This window comes from Natator depressus, chromosome 25 (assembly GCF_965152275.1).
Source record: "Natator depressus isolate rNatDep1 chromosome 25, rNatDep2.hap1, whole genome shotgun sequence".
In the NCBI taxonomy this organism is placed as follows: Eukaryota; Metazoa; Chordata; order Testudines; family Cheloniidae; genus Natator; species Natator depressus.
The window spans coordinates 13,536,203-13,553,877 of record NC_134258.1 but is presented as its reverse complement, the minus strand read 5'-3'; the positions used below and the strand labels follow the sequence as shown (position 1 = coordinate 13,553,877).

General features: G+C 42.6%; 1 protein-coding gene across 1 annotated transcript; it reads right to left on the bottom strand.

The window, feature by feature from the left end:
* Positions 1-345: 345 nt before the first annotated feature.
* DDA1 (DET1 and DDB1 associated 1) lies at positions 346-15,972 on the bottom strand. Its single transcript, XM_074939213.1, is given in 6 exon segments — positions 346-5,244; positions 6,541-6,602; positions 6,970-7,021; positions 7,534-7,614; positions 15,492-15,549; positions 15,551-15,972. Coding segments are annotated over 6 exon segments (435 nt in total). The 5' UTR covers positions 15,622-15,972; the 3' UTR covers positions 346-5,133.
* Between the last annotated feature and the right edge of the window lie 1,703 nt (positions 15,973-17,675).

Sequence of the window (17,675 nt, the reverse complement as noted above, 5' to 3'; positions counted from 1 at the left end):
ATTGCTGAATGTGCATTCAATATGGTATGAAGGATAGTCTGTGCTTGAGTAAACAAATGATACAGTATCCTTTATTGGGCATGTTGACCAACCTAATCCTTACACCCCCCCCCCCCCACCACACATGGCCCCCTAAAAACAAAAATCACACATACTTTTTATACATCGGAAGTTATAACACACAAAAGTTACAGAAGACAATCACCGAGAATCCTTCCAGTCAAAGCCATAGCGTAGCATGACTTCCCAGCTGCCAGATGCCAGTCAATAAATCAGGGAAAGAAAAGGCCATAATAATAAGCATAGTTGCAAAAAACAAAAACAACCCCCCCCACCCCCCCCCCCCCCAAAAGACGCATCTCTTTTAAACAGAAAAATAAAGTCACATTAGTGGTATAAACATACTAATGCTAGATGGTAAATGGCAGCTTTGCTTATGACTGAGGCCCATTTGAATGGCCTGTTCATGATATACATCATCAGCTTCTGCTTAGTCAGATCTATTTTCAAAAGGTATATTCTGAAATGAGCTCCTCTGAAGTAATCCTAGCTACTGCAGAAGCAGATTTAGGATTTTTCCAGCAAGCCCCCAAAATTCTGCCTCAACACAGGAAACAGTCCAAGTGTTAACAACTGAATTACTGTATAAGGCACAAGAATCATGATGCCTTGAGAAAGAGACACCAGCCAACAAGAATCCGGGATCTTTTAAACCCTGTAGCCCCCCAAGAAGAGCAAACAAAAATCAGTACTTTGATTCAGTAGGCTTAAAACCACAAGTGACTGACTGCACAAGAGATTTCTTTGAACACTGCAAATAGCATACAGATTGGTACATAGGCCCTCATCTTCTCTGGAGCTCCAGACCATAGTAAACAGTGTTCAAAGAATTACACGCCACTCTGCCAGGTCAGCTGGAACCACGCTCAGCACCTGGTTCTGAACATGCTTTCAGCTTGTATGGTTTGGTACTTAAGGCCCAATCTACACTACAAGTGTCAGGGGACCAGTGGTTGCCACTGAACCTGGTCACAACACAGTTCCATTTTAGTAGTACTAGTGAATCTTCACCCTGCCCTCTAAAGAGTACGTTTACCCTGCAATTAGACACCCAAGGCTGGCTCATGCCAGCTCATCGGACTTGTGGGGCTCAGGCTAAGGGGCTGTTTAATTGTGGTGTCGATGTTTGGGCTACAGCCTGAGCTCTATGAACCTCCTACCCCACAGGGTCCTAGAGCCTGGGCTCCAGCACAATTAAACAGCCCCTTAGGCTAAGCCAGCTGTGAGTTTTTAATTGCAGCATAGACATACCCTACCTATGCTAAACCCTCAGGCCCTGTCTAGGCTGGGAAAATAGGTCATAGTCTAACCAAAATTTTAAACAGACAGGGGAGCTGGTCGATTCTTCCTCACAAACACACCCCGTCCAGCAGGGTTTTCACAATGTTTCTGATCTCCATTGTAGCTTGGTTTGTAACTGGGTATGGATTCAGTGCTCTTATGGGTAACTGCATTTGAAAACATTTTCAGACTCTAAGCACCAACAGTAGTGTCCCTTACCAGCCTGCCAGTTTTACTCAAAACAGATCATTCTCCCTCAGCAGTATCTCTTTGTATGTCCCTGTGTTTGCTCAGGGAAATGGCTTGAATGTGTACATTATCTGTGTTCAGTTATGTACACAGATAAAATAAAGCAACCGGCAAGTCTGAAGAACCAACCACCAATAAATAGGGCCTTTGCAGAGCAGATGTGACCACTTATGACCACTGGAATGGAACATGTTCCAAGGGTTTGTTTATTTAAAAAAAAACAAAAACAGCTTCCCTTTCAAACTTGAATACCTTTTAAAGTTGCTTACGAGTCAAGGGCGGTAAAGAGAATAAAACCCCTTCAAACACTCCTCTGAAGTCAACATTTGATATCTGGAGTTAGTTTAAGACATCTTTGGTTTTGCCTTGTCAGTCACTAAACTTGTGATAACATCCACTACATCCAGTCTTTGTTAAAAAAAAGAAAAGAAAAAAAAAAGGCAATGGCTACCATTGAAACTACAGACTTACCCATCACATCCAATCGCACTGAGGGGTTACTAAACAGAGAGACGGCACAAACTTCAATGCTATCCAGTACAGGAGCAATCTGCCTTGCAGGGGAGAGCAGATGCTTGCTAGGCTATTCCTAGGATTCAGCATCCTCTGCACTTCTCATTGAAATATGTTCCTGCAGCTCCAATTTCTGCTAAAAGTCACACTAGTCACTCCAAAAATTCTCTTCTGATCTTTTTGACAAGCTTCTAAAGTTTTATAAAAAAAACTTTGTACAATATACATCAATACTAGAAACAATAAAAATACCACTATGCGGACATATACAAAATACCAGTTAAGGGTCACTAAATCCCAGTCACTTTGTAACAGGATAATCAGAAAGTATTAGAGGAGCTACATATTATACAAAGTGAACAATGTTGGAGAAGTTCTGGATCTCTGTTTAATGTACGATTTGCCTAAGACACCAGATAGTCAGTTGGGTTGGAGGGTTTTCACATGCAACACAAACCCGATACACATGTATTAAACAGCAGTGGAAACATTTTGAACGTGTGGCAGCTTGAGGGTGGCATTTTCAAGCAGTTAGCAGCATGGAAACTGGATGGTGAGGGAGGAGGCTTTCAGTTCAGATTAGATAACTCTGACCAGTTGAGCAAGACTATCAAAACTTTCAGTAAAATGCAACAAAAAGATACCTGTTTGTGAGCATCAGAAGTCCATGCTGCTTGTGTATAGCCAACATCAAAAGCAAAATGCTATAGTCTGATTGAAAGGACACTCAAGAACTTTTGAGGATGGACAAGTTGAGGACGGACAGGGGTTTTTTCCCCCATTGCTCCAGACTTGCTCTCAGGAAACTAAAGACAACTATTTTTTTTCTCTTTGCCAAATAAATTTTTCTAAGAGCGTGAGAATTGCAGAGATTTTTGGTAAAATAAACAAAAAAATCCTTATTTGTAAGATTTCAAAGGCTCTGCTACTAGCAAGGTCACATTTACTGTAAAGGGAACAAAGATGGGGGTATCGAACAGGATGGAACTGCCAACTCTTTAATGGTACCTCACTTGCTGTAGCAGAGAGGCCAGCAAAGCTCCAAATTCTGTCTTAGTAAGGAATTAAACAGCACTTAAACGAGGCTGGAACTCCCGAAATGTAGCTAAAATCACAGCACTGGTTAAACTTTTGTCATCAGCACTACACCCATTTCCTCCTTTGGTATCTTACAAACCTTTTAACATGCCCTTGAAGCTAACAAAGCATTTTCCATTTACTTCTTGCATTTCACATGCCAGCATCTTTTTTGGCAGCACAGCTCTGGGAAAAGGAGTTCTGTTAAGCTGTAATTGCCAGTCGACCACATAAAACTGTAAAACCATATCTTTGTCCTCATCAACACAGCTGGTGTTTTAACCGGATAATCTGGAGGGGCACTGCTGCAGCAAAACGTAGCTATTTTAAGGGCAGGTACAATTTTAGGTCTAAGTAACTTAATGATCTTCACTGAAAAAGTGAGATGACTAATATTAGAATCAGAGTTTAGCGCCTTGTACATACTTGTAAAAATGGAGCAATAAGCGAGGCTATGTCCTGCTCCTCACGAAGTCCTGTCTCATAAGATAAACTGTGCTGCTGATGGCTTTCACTCTCATCATGCTTTTATTCTGAGCAAGCTCTGTCCCCTCGTCTAACTGGGACACAGTAGCAAAGGTGATGGCATGAGCCTCACAAGTCTTTCGTCTGAGTTTAACCACCATGGTCAAAACTCCCTACAGAACTAGGCTTACCCAGGGTTTTCTAGAAAGAGGCTCACATGGCTTCTGGACTCAGTTTGTTTACAGTTTGCTGATGAGCAGAGATGCTGGGAAAAGAGCAACGGAAGGCAACAATCTAGATTTCAACCTAAAAACAACAAACTCAGCTTTTCACATTAAAAGCACAATGGACAGTCAATAGTGAGATACACACACCTTCAACCAACTATGCTGGTTTCCTTTGACTCCACTTAGACATCTTGAGGGTTTTTGTATTTGGCTCCTACTGAAGATAGTCAGCAAAGGGTTACAGGTGACAGGCACTGAACTGTCATTGTCCAAATGAAAGAGGGTCTGCCTTTAATATAGACCGTAGAAACTCATTTTGTTCAGCTACTTTGCATCCAGAAGTCCTGGACTCAGCTCCAGTCATGCAGTGTACGATTTTTCAGAATCACTGGTTGAGAGAAAGGAAATAGCCAATCTAGAGGCCAAGCTGTACCCAATTTGATTCTCAAATTTAACAAACAAGTTTGCAAGGTAGACCTACCAATTCCATTCCACCTGCTGCCATTAAAGACACTGTTGATCAAATACTCAGTAGGATAAAAGTATCCTTTTTTATTCCAATGGAGAAGTTGCACATACCAGTTCATTCAAGACCAAAAGGCTGTTAAAATGTAAGAGCAACCAAAGCAACACACCTGTCACTTGCATTCTCCATGACCACTGATGTGTGTGATAATATATGCTGCCGAACAAAAAACCCACAACTGTTCTATCAAGATGACCACGTTTGATAAGATCAACATAACCCTAAATAACCCCTGGGATTTCTCAGTACAATGCTGATTTTAGAATTAACATTTCAGAGCGGACGAGACCACCACCCCCCCGCCCCCAATTACTGCTAGACTGACTACAGCCAATACAGAGTTGACGACTGTAATATACCAGTGGGCATATGGATCAGAAAGCCTATACCACTGGAATTTGCATGCCGTAAATTCATGTCTCCTCTCCAGGCTTCCATGGCAAACTGGGTTAATTAAGCAACAGGTTTAACGAAATCTGGAGAAGTGATAATGTATATTTTTTTTAAAAAAGGATTAAATTTATACCACATCATTTGCTGACTTGTTCCACCATCGATTGCTCCGTAAGTTATACAGCATAAATAAAAACTGGAGAAAAAATAAATACACTGGCTCCTATGAAGTCTGAAGTGGTTTGGGCTGCATAGTGGAGGGGGGGGAAGGGGCGCGGAAATTTACATATTTTGAGACAAAACAGGAAGCGCCTGCAAAATAGTGTAGGAGAGAGCAAGAGTTTAAGTGTCCTCATTCATGTCCTGGCTGTCTGTCCGAGCAATTTTCCGTGGTGGTGCCGAATTCTCACCTTCTATTTCCACTTGCTCTTGATCTCTCTTCTTTGCTGCATTCTGATTGAAGCAAAAAGAAAGGTACATCAGTGAAGTCCTCCACAACATTCCACTCCAGAGACGGCTACATTTCCGTACTGAATGATGCATCTTGCATAAAGAGTTGGTAAAGGTCTTTGGGAGTGAAGATGCTGATGTATATGAACTAGCAGAGGCATCTTCTGAAGAACACCAGAGTTCTGTCTAAAGCTGAACTATATTATATATTGAATTTTCTTCTAAAATGCTCTCCTGCCCCAGCAGGGCTGCTAAAGGACAATCCTTTGTTCTTAGCTTCTTTTTTATTCCAAGGATCTCAAGTGCTTTATAAACTTTAATAAGACCCTCTTTCTCCCATTGCTCTGCTTCAGTCTCTGAACTTCTCAAACCTCCCAACTGGCTTCCATCATCACTCTGAAGCACCTCATTATCAGCTTCAGACTCCTGACAACTCTGCTCCCATCTGTGTTTCTCCTTTCAACTCCTCCTCCATCTCTATGCTTTGCCAAAACTTCTCTCAGTTGCTCCCTTCACCCACTCCCAGCCTCCGACCTTCTTTCTTGCTGCTCTGTACCTCTGGAGCAGCCTCCGTGTACTCTTCCCAAACACACACATTCTGAAGTTACACCCGCTCTGGGAAGCTTTGTGGCTATGACCATTCCTCACTGTGTGCGTCTTGTACTGTACCCACTTGTGCCTGTAGAGCACAAACTCAGAGGCAGGGTGCGTGCTAGGAACTTTTTATAACACATGTACACCCGGCCTGTACTATTAATGTGACCCTGTGAGGTAAGCAAGATATAGGATTTTACAGATGAGTACCTGGAAATAATACATTCAAAGGCACCCAGTGAGTCAACAGCAGAGCCAGAAAAAGAACCCAGGAGTCCTGGCTCCCAGTCTTCTGTACTATCAGTCTAATAAAGGACTATGGTCTCAAGTATACCCCCCAAAAATCCTCATTTTACAGACAGGGAATTGATGCACAAAGAGGCTAAGTGACTTGCCCAAGGTCATGCAGAAAGTGTGGCAAAATCAAACAGACCTCCCAATTCTAGGCTACTGCCTTAGTCATTGGACCATCTTTCCTCTTTCTAGAATATGAAGAGTGAGAAAGTCTACCACAGATAGAAAATTCGTCACAAGCACCTTCTGGTAGAATTGAGAAATCCAGGGTTGGCTCAGTCTTCCACTTAATTTAGTATCTATGTATTTTCATGACTAATTATAGGCATTGATGGTCACACAGAAGAAGCAACCAAAACAAACTGCACTTTAAAACCAGATACAAAGTTTTACATTTAAAAAAAGTCATACCTTTTTGTCCCATTGCTGATGTAGATAACGCAAAAGTATGTTAGTCTTTTCTGTTACTATGACTGTTGAAGAAAGAGAGAACACACTCTGAAGGCATTTCTAAGAGATAACATTTAAAACAAACTACAGTGACCAAGACTTCATACAGGTTGTGAACCTTTTAAAAAGGAGTGATAGAATCACTGTGGTTTTAATTGTCCTTATAATCATTCAGTAAGGATAGAGAAAAAGATGTGCAAAAGCATACCCAAAAGTTAAGCATCTGTACTCTTTGGAGGCACTTAAATCTGACATAGATAGCACAAAACAGAAAATTTTTTTTAATAATCAAATGAGATTAATATTAAAAATTTGGTACGTACTCAAACACAAAATAAAAGTTCTAGTACACATCACTTGAAGCTTCAAACACAGAAGGAGCATACTTACTTTGTTCAGATGGATATTCCCTTGTGGGAAGATATACTGACGGTCTTCTGTTCTGTAGAAGTATTAGAATCGTTACAGTGCAGAGGAAAACAAAAAAACCCCAAAATTTCCACATACAACTAAGGCTGCTGAACAATCCCAGTCCTGACAACAAGTTCATCTCAACTGCAATGCTATAAAATTGTGGCAATGCAGCATACCACAGTCTCACTGTGCCACGCAGGTGCAAATTCTTCCACATGTAAAAAGAGGTCCATTTATCATATATGTGCCCCAGTGCCACTGGTAAATTAAGAATGGAAAACATGGGGAGGGAATGCCACACAGCTTTGGCTCTGCTGATATTGCATTTTTCTGAAGTACATTAACTTCATATCTGGGAAATCTCCCCTCCTGGGTTTCCAATCTCAGATAAGCAGTTGTAGCTCATGATGATACCAGCAATAACTTATTTTAAGAGACCCAAGGCCCAGTTAGAGGCCATATGAAGCACCAGTATCCTCTGCAACTCTGTAAGACTTCAAGATCATCTCCTGAGAGATTGCATTTAGATAGAATACTCACCGACGCTTTACATACGGAGTCTGCATGAAATCTACTGAAGTTGCTTTTGTTGTAGACTGGTAAGCCTTTCAAAAAATCTGCCTAAAACGACAGAAGACAGCTTTGGTTAAACAGTGAAGCAAGTAAAGAATTAGAATAGCAGACCAGCAAAAAGATCAAGGGAGTTGCACATGCCAATAATGTTTTTTTTTTGTTTTGTTTTTTTTTTTTAAATCATTTGGAAGTATGTTGACAGCTACGAGGTCAGATATTAAATATTCAGAACGAACACTGGTTTTCTTAAGACAAATCCTGCAGTCCTATGTGAATGTCTCATCTGTATTTCTCCAACCTAAGTGACTTATGAATCTCCAGTGAAAGGCTCTGCTGTAGCTACATCCATTTTGATATAGAGGGCTTTCTTTAAAAAACAAAAACAAAACTAGTTAATTGTTGGTGCAGTAAGGTCTCATTTTTAAGACTACGATGGTAAACTGGGGAAATCACTTCTTAAGAGGCATAGTGACCAATTTAAAAAGGGGGCAATTGTCAAGTTAATCATTTAAAGAAAATTAGTGCTCTTAGATAGGTTAGATTAAAACAAAACTTGAGCTATTTACATTTTTACTATTTATATTGCAAACTCTTTTGTACCTCAGCTTGAACAATGAAAATAGATCAGACATTCTTACTTTTAAATACAAGCAGCTTTGATTTCTTGGCTCATATGAACTAGTACAATGCTGTTACATTTGAGTTGCAAAGTTTCATTAAATTAAAAAAAAAAAAATCACAGAAACATTTATTTTGCTTTCACTTTGCTAAAGTTCTGGGCCAATTTTGACTTGACCGTATCTTTGAGTTTTACTTAGAGACAGACCTGTAACTGCACAATGAAATACTGAATCACTGTGTACTCAGTAAAGCAAAGGGAATAAGTAGGAAAGAACGAATTTGCCCATCCTGTAGCAAGCAGCCATCTATCTAAAATATCTCAACAGCCAAAACGCATCCTTAATGCCAACGCTCTGGTTTTGTTAGGGCCTGAAAAGTGGGGGAACCTGACAGCGGAACTATTAACCCTCCAGCTAATACATTATAGTTGTTCTAAAAAGGGTGTTTACTCATTAAAATGAGCTGAGTTCTCAAACAAGGTAGCTACACTGAGGCAACCCCCTAGAATATATGTAGTGTAAACCTGTCAGATGGAACTTACCAGTGCAACTCGCTACACAATATGCACACGAGGGGCCTACTCCAATATAGCTACACCAGTAGATAAAATCCTCAGCACAGAAAAGGCCTAGGATGCACAGTCAAACTGACAGCCATTACTAGATCTGCACAAACACAAAGGAGGCAGTCTCAGGAAGGCAAAAGAACTACACAACCTCTATGGCCTAATCCTGTAGCCCTTGCACAGATGTAACTCCTGGTGTAGGGTCAATGGTAATTGTGCGCAGGATCAGGCCCACAATCCATGGTTACTTCCATGCAAAGAACTCCCAAGTTCTTGAGTAGGTCTGTTTCAGTCTTCATAGCAGAGTCAGAGTAACACACTTGACAACAGCAGCACTGCCTCACTGGAAGCATTTCAGTGTAACAGCAGCAGCGGCCCTGAAGAGGCCCTTTACCCACAGTTAACCAAGCTAAACCCATATGGATGGAGGGGTGTTTGTCTTAAAAGCAATAAAGGGGGCAGTGTGGTAATCAACTCAGCAGTACGCCAGACCCAGAACCACTCTGAAGCCTCTTCAGTCACAATATACCTAGAGAAAAGAAAGATTCCTGACAACAGCTGAATCTTTTAAGTAGCAGGAACCAAGGGGACAGATATCACAAGAAGCCATTAAGTACACTCCTTGGGGAAGGAACTGTCTTTGTGTGTGGTTGTACAGTGCTTATTACCATGGGGTCCTGATCTATGAGTTGTGGGTCCTTAAAATAAGTAAGATAGATGAATGTATGAAAGGCCATGAAGGAAAATAGCTAGCCTAAACCCCTATCTCAAAAAGCAGATTTAATATCTGCACTGGAGTCATGCCTAGAGGCCCCAGTCAAGGATTAGGGCCCCATTATGCTAGGCACAACACATGCATGTAATAAAGAAACAGACCCTGCACCAGAGCTTACAATAGAAGCTTAATATATTATCTTGTGTAGAATCAACTCTAAAGATCAGAAAGAAGCAGATGATTCTAATGAGCAGAGTTATTCAACCCATTTCACACGCAACAAGAAGATAGAGTCCTCCTGCAATGCTACTGTTGTGGAAGGAGTTAAAAATCTCTTTTAATGGGAACAATTACTTTTCTGTTTGTAACTGTCATAGCTTATTCAAAGCAATAGGCTCCAGTCAGGATAGCCTCGAAGCACTATTTATACTTTGATCTTGTTTTAAGAAAAGTTAACAGTAAGGTTTCCAAATTTATCCCCTCCCAGGCTTGCTTTTAGGAGAAAAATAGTCCTGTGGTTACAGCACTGGACTTAAGACTCAACCAAATGGGTCTCAGTTTCCAGTTCTGCCACAGAGTCTTTGTGCGACCATGAGCAAATAACTAACCTCTCTTGCCCATCTGTAATATGGGGACAATATTACTTCCTTTCTCCCACCATTTATCTGCCTTGTCTATCTAGCACATGCCAGCTCTTCAGGGCAGGTTCTTGTTTCTCCGTAGAATGACTAGCACAATGAAAGCAGTATCTAAGCTGGTTTTTATTTCTATTCCAGTAGAGCCTAAACTTGTTTTCAAATTCTGCTGTGTACTCCAACTGTTATGCTGCCGCTGATGGGCTGCTTTCTTTAGCTTATTTCATTTGCCTCCCAAGGTTGCTTTTGATTACAGAATACTCAAATCTGAAAGTTTCATGACTGTGAAAAGGATATAGATCCTCTTAGTATTATTCTTACTAACATCGAGGCATATTTCACTGACTTAGCATCCCATTTCACTCTATTTAGAATTGACCTTGAGTTCTTACATACTAGAGCTAGTAAGTATTTGATTGGAATTGATCAAAATTCCCAGGTATGTTTCTTACTCTATTTAGAGAGGAAAATTTTGAATATATCCCACCGCAAACCATTCAATTTTGTTCAGCCTTTCACTGCACTTTGATGCAAGAAACTGAATATTTGCACCATTACATTAGGCTAGGCCCGGACAGAAAAGCCTTTGAACTGAATTCAGACTATTACCTGGCATATAACCAAAAACAAAAACAAAAAACCCCCACCACACAACAACCACCCTGAAAGTGTAATTATTTTTAAATAATATTTTACACTACTTCAGGTGTTTAATAAGCTACAGCTCAACCCCCGTTTCAAAAATTGGATACATTCAGGCAGACACATTTCAAGGATTCTGCAAAAGGAAAAGTTGGGTCAAGGTGCAAATGTAGAAAACCATTTCTCCAAATAACTGTATTGTAAAAGACCTGACCAAGAAGGAATCTATCAATAATTGCAACTAGTCACTGTAAAAAGAAAAAAATTAAAGTTTGGGAGAAGAAAACTGTTCTTTCTAATCATGTAGGAGCCCAAGTCATCAACACGTTTCTGCAGCACTCCTTGACTTTACACAAAATATATAGAACAAAACTAGTCATTTTAGGAAACAGTGGCAGAAAACTGAAAAACTGGTCTTTGCTCTGATGAGTCCTAAAGTAAGACTATCTACATAAAGAGTGAGACTACTGGGCCTGAAATGGGATTGTATCACATACAGCATATGTGCATAAACATAGATACTTTTCCCCTCATCCACTAAAAAGCAATCATAGAATATCAGGGTTGGAAGGGACCTCAAGAGGTCATCTAGTCCAACCCCCTACTCAAAGCATGACCAATCCCCAATTTTTACCCCATATCCCTAAATTTCCCCCTCAAGGATTGAACTCACAACCCTGGGTTTAGCAGGCCAAAGCTCAAACCACTGAGCTATCCCTCCCCCCTCAATGTTGCTTCCCCCCTGTGAACCATTATAAGTACTTAAAGATTAGGGCTAAATATTTCTCCAAGATGCAAAATAAACTCCTTAGCACTGTTTTGGACAGGCTGCAAGACAGCTTAAAACAACATTAGTTTTCAATTATTCTGCCATGCCCCCATTCACACATTATACATTTTGACCTACTAATGTACAAATGCCATTTAAACAGTGAATCAATTATTGTAAAGAACAGAGTTGGAATCCATTTTGACAGAGGGCAATAAAACCTGATCAAACATCCAAAACTAGTAGTTCTTCCCTCCTAACTCCCCCAGAATAAGTGGGGGTGGCAGGCACCCTAGTTAATTACTTTCATGGCAATGTATTTCTAGGTGCCTACTAGATTACGTACAGCTGTCCCCACATTTAAGCATCTCGTCTTATGAGAGTCCAAATATAGGATAAAGCCTCAGAACGACAGCCCTGAAAATAATGGCATGAAAATCACGCAGGATCGTTTGTTAAAGGAATAATGTCTGCAGATTTTGTTTCATTGTTCAGCTTCTCCAATTAAAAACAAATGCGAGAGACACCAGACTTGTGCAGGCCAGAGAATTACACACCTGCAACAAGGAATCTAGCTAGTCATTTAACACTACATGCAGCACCATGATATCTTAGCTCTAGGCTAATGGGAGCAAGCAAGAGAGAGCTGGAGTTTCCCTGGTTACTAGCCACCACACTATTTTTTCCCAGGGCAGAAGTTATTTGAATGATTCAGCTCCAACACCATTTGAAGTGTTTACTGGGCAACCACCATTATGGAGATATTAGCACGAAAACAAAAGTGATTCTAAAAAAAAACAAAAAAACCCCACTTTTCTACCTCAGCTTTCTGCCTCTCTCTTTTTCTTAGGACAAAAAGGGAAAATATCCCGGCCAAACCAAAAGAGCTGAGGAATGTCCTGAGGAGTCGGGAAGTGAAGCAGATCCTCAAATTTGAGGCGTTTCTCCATTTATTTTAAGGGAAGGTGACACAGCAGGAACCCCAGATGCAACTGTGACTAAGCTGCTGCCTGGAGAGTCTCTCCCTACTTTCCCCACTGCTATTGCTTTGAGGAGGGAGGCAGAGACAAGGCTGCATCTGCCTCTCCCATGACAGCAAGACCCCACCCCCCAAGCAGTTTCCTGAGACGGTGACCAAAAAAATCCTATTACGGCTGGAGCCCGCAGCGCTAAGCGGAGAGATGGAGAGGACATCCCTGCCCCGGCCCCTCGACCCTAAGGAGGGAACGCAGCAACACCGCTCAGCCCCACCAGGCCCCCCGGGGGCGGGGAGAACCGCAGATGCAGGAGCCCCACCCCCGAGCGCAGCCACCTCAGGCCTTCGGGAGAGATCACTGGCCCCCTTCCCTGCTACGCAGGCCCAGGAAGGAAACACTGAAGCCCTTTTCCTAGGCAGGGCCACACGGCTGCAAGGGAAGGCGACCAGGGGACTGCAGCCCCTCCCTCAGTCACGCCCCGCACCCCCAAAGTCACCCCTCTCCCCTGAATAAGCAGGCCCAGGAACTGCTGTTGGGGGAAGGTGGGAGGGGACCGACACCCTTCCTAGGAAAACCATGGGGGGGGGGGGGAAGAGGCCCCTGGGTGACGGGGCTGCCCCAGCCCCACCTATCACCAAGCCCCCCCCCAACAAGGGCCTAAGGTGCTGGCACTGGGGGGGGGGGGCGCTGCAGGGGGGCGAAGGCTCTGCCCCGAGAGGGGAGGCCCATAGCTGCTGGGGGGGGGGGGTGTTCGCCAGGGCGGCTGCAGCTGTCTCCCCTCCCCCCCCTCAGAAGGCCCCAGGGCGCCCGCCCCACAGCCCAGCCCGGGGGGGAGGGGGGGTCCGTGGCGGCCGCACCCCAGGGGCAGGGGGCCCGTGGACCCAGCCTCGCCCCACTCAGGCTGGGGGTGGGGCCCTCTCCCCGGGAGCCCCCATGGCTACTGAGGCTCCAGACCCAGCACCCCGCCTCCCCCACCCGCCATTTTGTATCGGGGCGGGGGGGGGGGCACAAGCCACCTACCATCTTCCCCGCCGCTGCCTCCGCCGCACGGCAACTTCTAAAAGCCCACTCCTCAGCCTAACTTGCCTCCTCGTCCGCACCGCCCCTCCGCCCGGACACGCACGCTCCCATTGGGTGGCTCTGCCCAAGACTGCAGGCCTATTGGCCACCGGACCTGTCCCTCCAATTGGCCCAGAAAATAGCCTTTTAGGTTGCGGCAGGAAATGCCCGCCCAGCCCCTAAGGCTCGCGGGAGGAAGAGGAAAGGACCCGGATGTGGAGGCCAGCCGCGCTGCTTCATGGGAGCTGTAGTCCCAGTAATGAACACCTGGCTTCCCACTTCCCATGAAGGAGGCCATTGACTGCTGTCAGGATCAATAATAATTTATGGCTCATTATTAATAGGGTGACCAGATGTCCCTTTTTTTAAAGGGACCATCCCGTTTTTTCGGGACTTTTTCTTATATAGGCATCTATTACCCCCCACCCCCATCCCGTTTTTTCACATTTGTTATCTGGTCACCCTATCAAACAAGTTAATAATAATAATGAATAATATATATTCAACAACACATGATAATTAATCAATGATTAATAATCAGTATTCAAGTCATAATTAGTCAATTATGAGTTACTAATTATAATGAATTAACCTATCAGTAATAGCTTATAACCACTACCATTTAATCAAACTTAGCCATAGATTCCAAACAGTAAACATTAATAACCAATATTTCATAATCAAAATCACTCAAATTAAGTAACTGATTATCAAGCACTCATAATTAAGAATTCATTCATTAATAAAGCTCTGCTCTTGCAAGCTGCTGTCCCTGGGCAAACCCTTGTATCCACAAAGTGTCCTGTTAAGGGGTGCAGAGGTCTGCCTGGGTGAAGCAGCTTGCAACATGGGGGCAAAAGTCAAGAATATTTAGTCATTTCTAATGAGTCACAAATTAATTATCTCTGAATAATCTATATGAGTTATTTGTATAAGACCCAAAATGTGTTAGGCAAATTGCAATACAGACATGTAATAAGACAGGTCCCTGCACCAGCGATCTTGCAGTCCGAACAGAAAAAGGATTAACAAAAGACACAGGGTATACTGGAGGGAGGGATACACAACAGTTCAGTGCTACTTGAGACAATTGTCAGATCTGACCCTAAATCAAGACTGTAATGGTCAATAACCAATAATAAAACAGTAATCAAAAATAAGCTATTTCACAGGCGTTCTCCACCTCTTGCAGCAATTACAGCTGACAGGATCATCTGGTCAATCTCCAGTGCTACATTCTTTGTGGCCTGATGTACATTTGTTGCCACTAACAATGCCACTGAGTGAAGTGATCCACCATCATTACCCTCCATGTGGGACAAGAGGACATCTTCATACCCATTCCACAGGAACTGGTGCCATTAGTTCGGGGAATGGTCCACATTTTACAAATAAGGAAGCATTCTGCAAAGGGGCTAACACTGAAAAACACCCATGCAAACAGCATTTTCAGGTTAATTTTGAAAATAAGGAGCGATGAACTGAGACAAAGATCTCTTGAGAACCTGTCCCATATCCTAGGAGTTGCCACAGCAAAGGTCAATTTAAAATATGATAGCTGAACTCCTAAAAAGCAGCTTGACATCAGAGAAAAAACAATATATGAAGAACGGATGCTGACACCCGACTTATACAAAACTTTGGATTAGGGCTAAATGGGACATTAGGTTGAACACTGGGGAAAGTTCCTAAGGATAAGAATTCTATTAGGCTGTGAGAAATTACTCCTGAAAGAAAGAGTGGAAGTACCCTAAATGGGGGCATTTAAAACTAGGACTTGCCAAACCCCAGGCAAATAAGCTGTGGGAAACAATTCTGCACTGGCCACTGATCTGATAGTGTTAGTCTCGTCCACCTCTAATTTCTCCAGATTCCATGCAAAAGATCCATTAAAAAAAAAAAGAAGAAGAAGATATGTTATAAAAACAGAGTTGCCTCTTACTAATGCCTTTTCCCATCCTTTCTCTGGCTGAGTTGGCAGGTGTTTTGCTGGGTTTCTTTAAACTGGACTTTGCTTTCCGCATATGGGTTACAAACACGGTTGGAATGATGCTCTGTAGGAGTCCCTTCATTTCAAGAAAGCACACCAGGGCCTCTTAAGATAGGCACTGTGGTGTCTGCACACTGTCCTGAGATGGAGAAGCTGCTGAGTTCTAATTCTTGGTCCAGCTGTGGCCTTAGACAAATGATTTTTTCAGCAGTGCTGCAGACCTGAACCTCCCATTAAATGGAAGCCGTGGTTGCTCAGCCCCTTCTTAAATTCAGCCTGTGCCTTAGTTTCCTCATCTGACAAATAGGGAGAATGATACCTCTCTGCCACTGGGGGTTGTGAGGCTTAGATAATTAGCACAGCACTTTGAGATCCTTGCACAAAAAACTTAGTACTGGACCCTAGCAGGCATTTTTGCACATCATTCTGAAAAATCATGTACAGTTGGCAGTCTTTGTTTCAAAGAGTCCCAAGCCCGCAATGGAAAAAGTACTGTAACCCATTCCCAATCATCTGATTCATCCAGCTTCCTTCATCCTCAGTTTCTCTTTCATTATTAAGGTATGACTGAAATGCAATAAACAGAGGCTGTGTTATCAGGGGAAAGCACACAATCCTTCTATTTATAAGCTGTACCCTGCCTACATGCCTTTGGAGAGGTGCACAACCTTTAATAAAAAGATATATTGTGCTCCTTGAACAAGTACCAAAAGAGCAAGATCCCACCCCATAAACAAACTCACTCCCTCCAGCCAGCCATCTCAGTAGCTACAGAATGTATACAGTACCAAAGATTGTACTAGCTAGTAATCCTCTCAGGGATCATGCCAGACTGATTGTGTTTATCATAGGCAGAGGAGTGGTTAGATGTTTGGGGTGTTGAATTATTAGTTCTGCTCTTAGGTTCCCCTACAACTGACTCTAGAGAGCAAACTGACCACCTTCCTCCTACTGGAGCCCATTTTTCAAATTGAGGGCTCTGGAAATGACCACGACTCGTGCTCATGGGGACTTTCTAGCCCCCAGCTACCTTCAGTGTCCGATACTGATGTGAAAAGGAAGCCTTCTGCATATGATTCCTCTAGCTGCTAGGAAGTCAGGGTAAGGAAGATATATTGTTGAACTTCTGGAAGGAGATGACATGTGTGAGAGCTGTGTCAGACAGGCCCAACTCCTTGCCCCACATGCTGTCCCAAAGAGGTTCAGGCTCCTCTCTACTTCATTTTTAAGTATCAAGGCCAACATTTTTAACGGTCATCTTGAAAGGTTTATAAAATCAGCTCAAGAGATCTCAGGCTCGGTCCCTGAAGAGTAAGGAACCTATAATGGGCACTTTGTGGCTCCAAGCATTCCTGTATTGATTGTTAATCTGGCTAAATTCACTTTGTGGTAGAATCTCAACCTCTGGAATTTCCTGAATATCATGAACCTGATTCTCAGCTTTACTGCTGCATTAGTGGTAGTTTTTGCATCTAATTTCCCCTCAAGTAAGCCATGCATATTTGTCACACTGCATTAAACTTGGAGAGGGAAATTAAAACTTGTCAGCTTTACTGTCTGTCTCATGCTTCCATTTGGAACACCTAGAAGAATGTTTACATAGTTTTTAAAATCAAAAACTGTTTTAATTAAGATACCATGGGGACATTTTTATTCAATTGTCAATTTTTAAAAAATTGAACAAAACCTGCATTTTGATCCAAGTATTTAGAGAATCCTGAATATAGACTGTAGATTTTGTTCTTAAAAGCTCTCACAGCCTCACATAGTCGGTGTGAAATACACCCCAGTACAGAAGGTCTTTGCAAAGCCTATGCTCCAAGGGGTGTTAAACTGAGAGACTAAATGGAAAACTTAAGCAATGCAGAGAGGCCTTGCATGGGCTCTTGGGCACAGATGTGAATTTCCCCCCCAAACAGCAGCAAACTAAGCCAAAGTGTGCTAAGTGAGGTGTTTGGGCGCTTCAGGTGCCATTAAGAAGCTGGGCATTGGAATCTTTACCCAGTGACAAAAGTAATTATTGCTAACAGAGCAACAGGAAAACAAAACCAACATGCACTACTGCTGTAGTTTATAACAGGACTGCAGCTCCACCACTAGGTTCAGATCCTGCAACTAAATCTATGCAAGTAGATT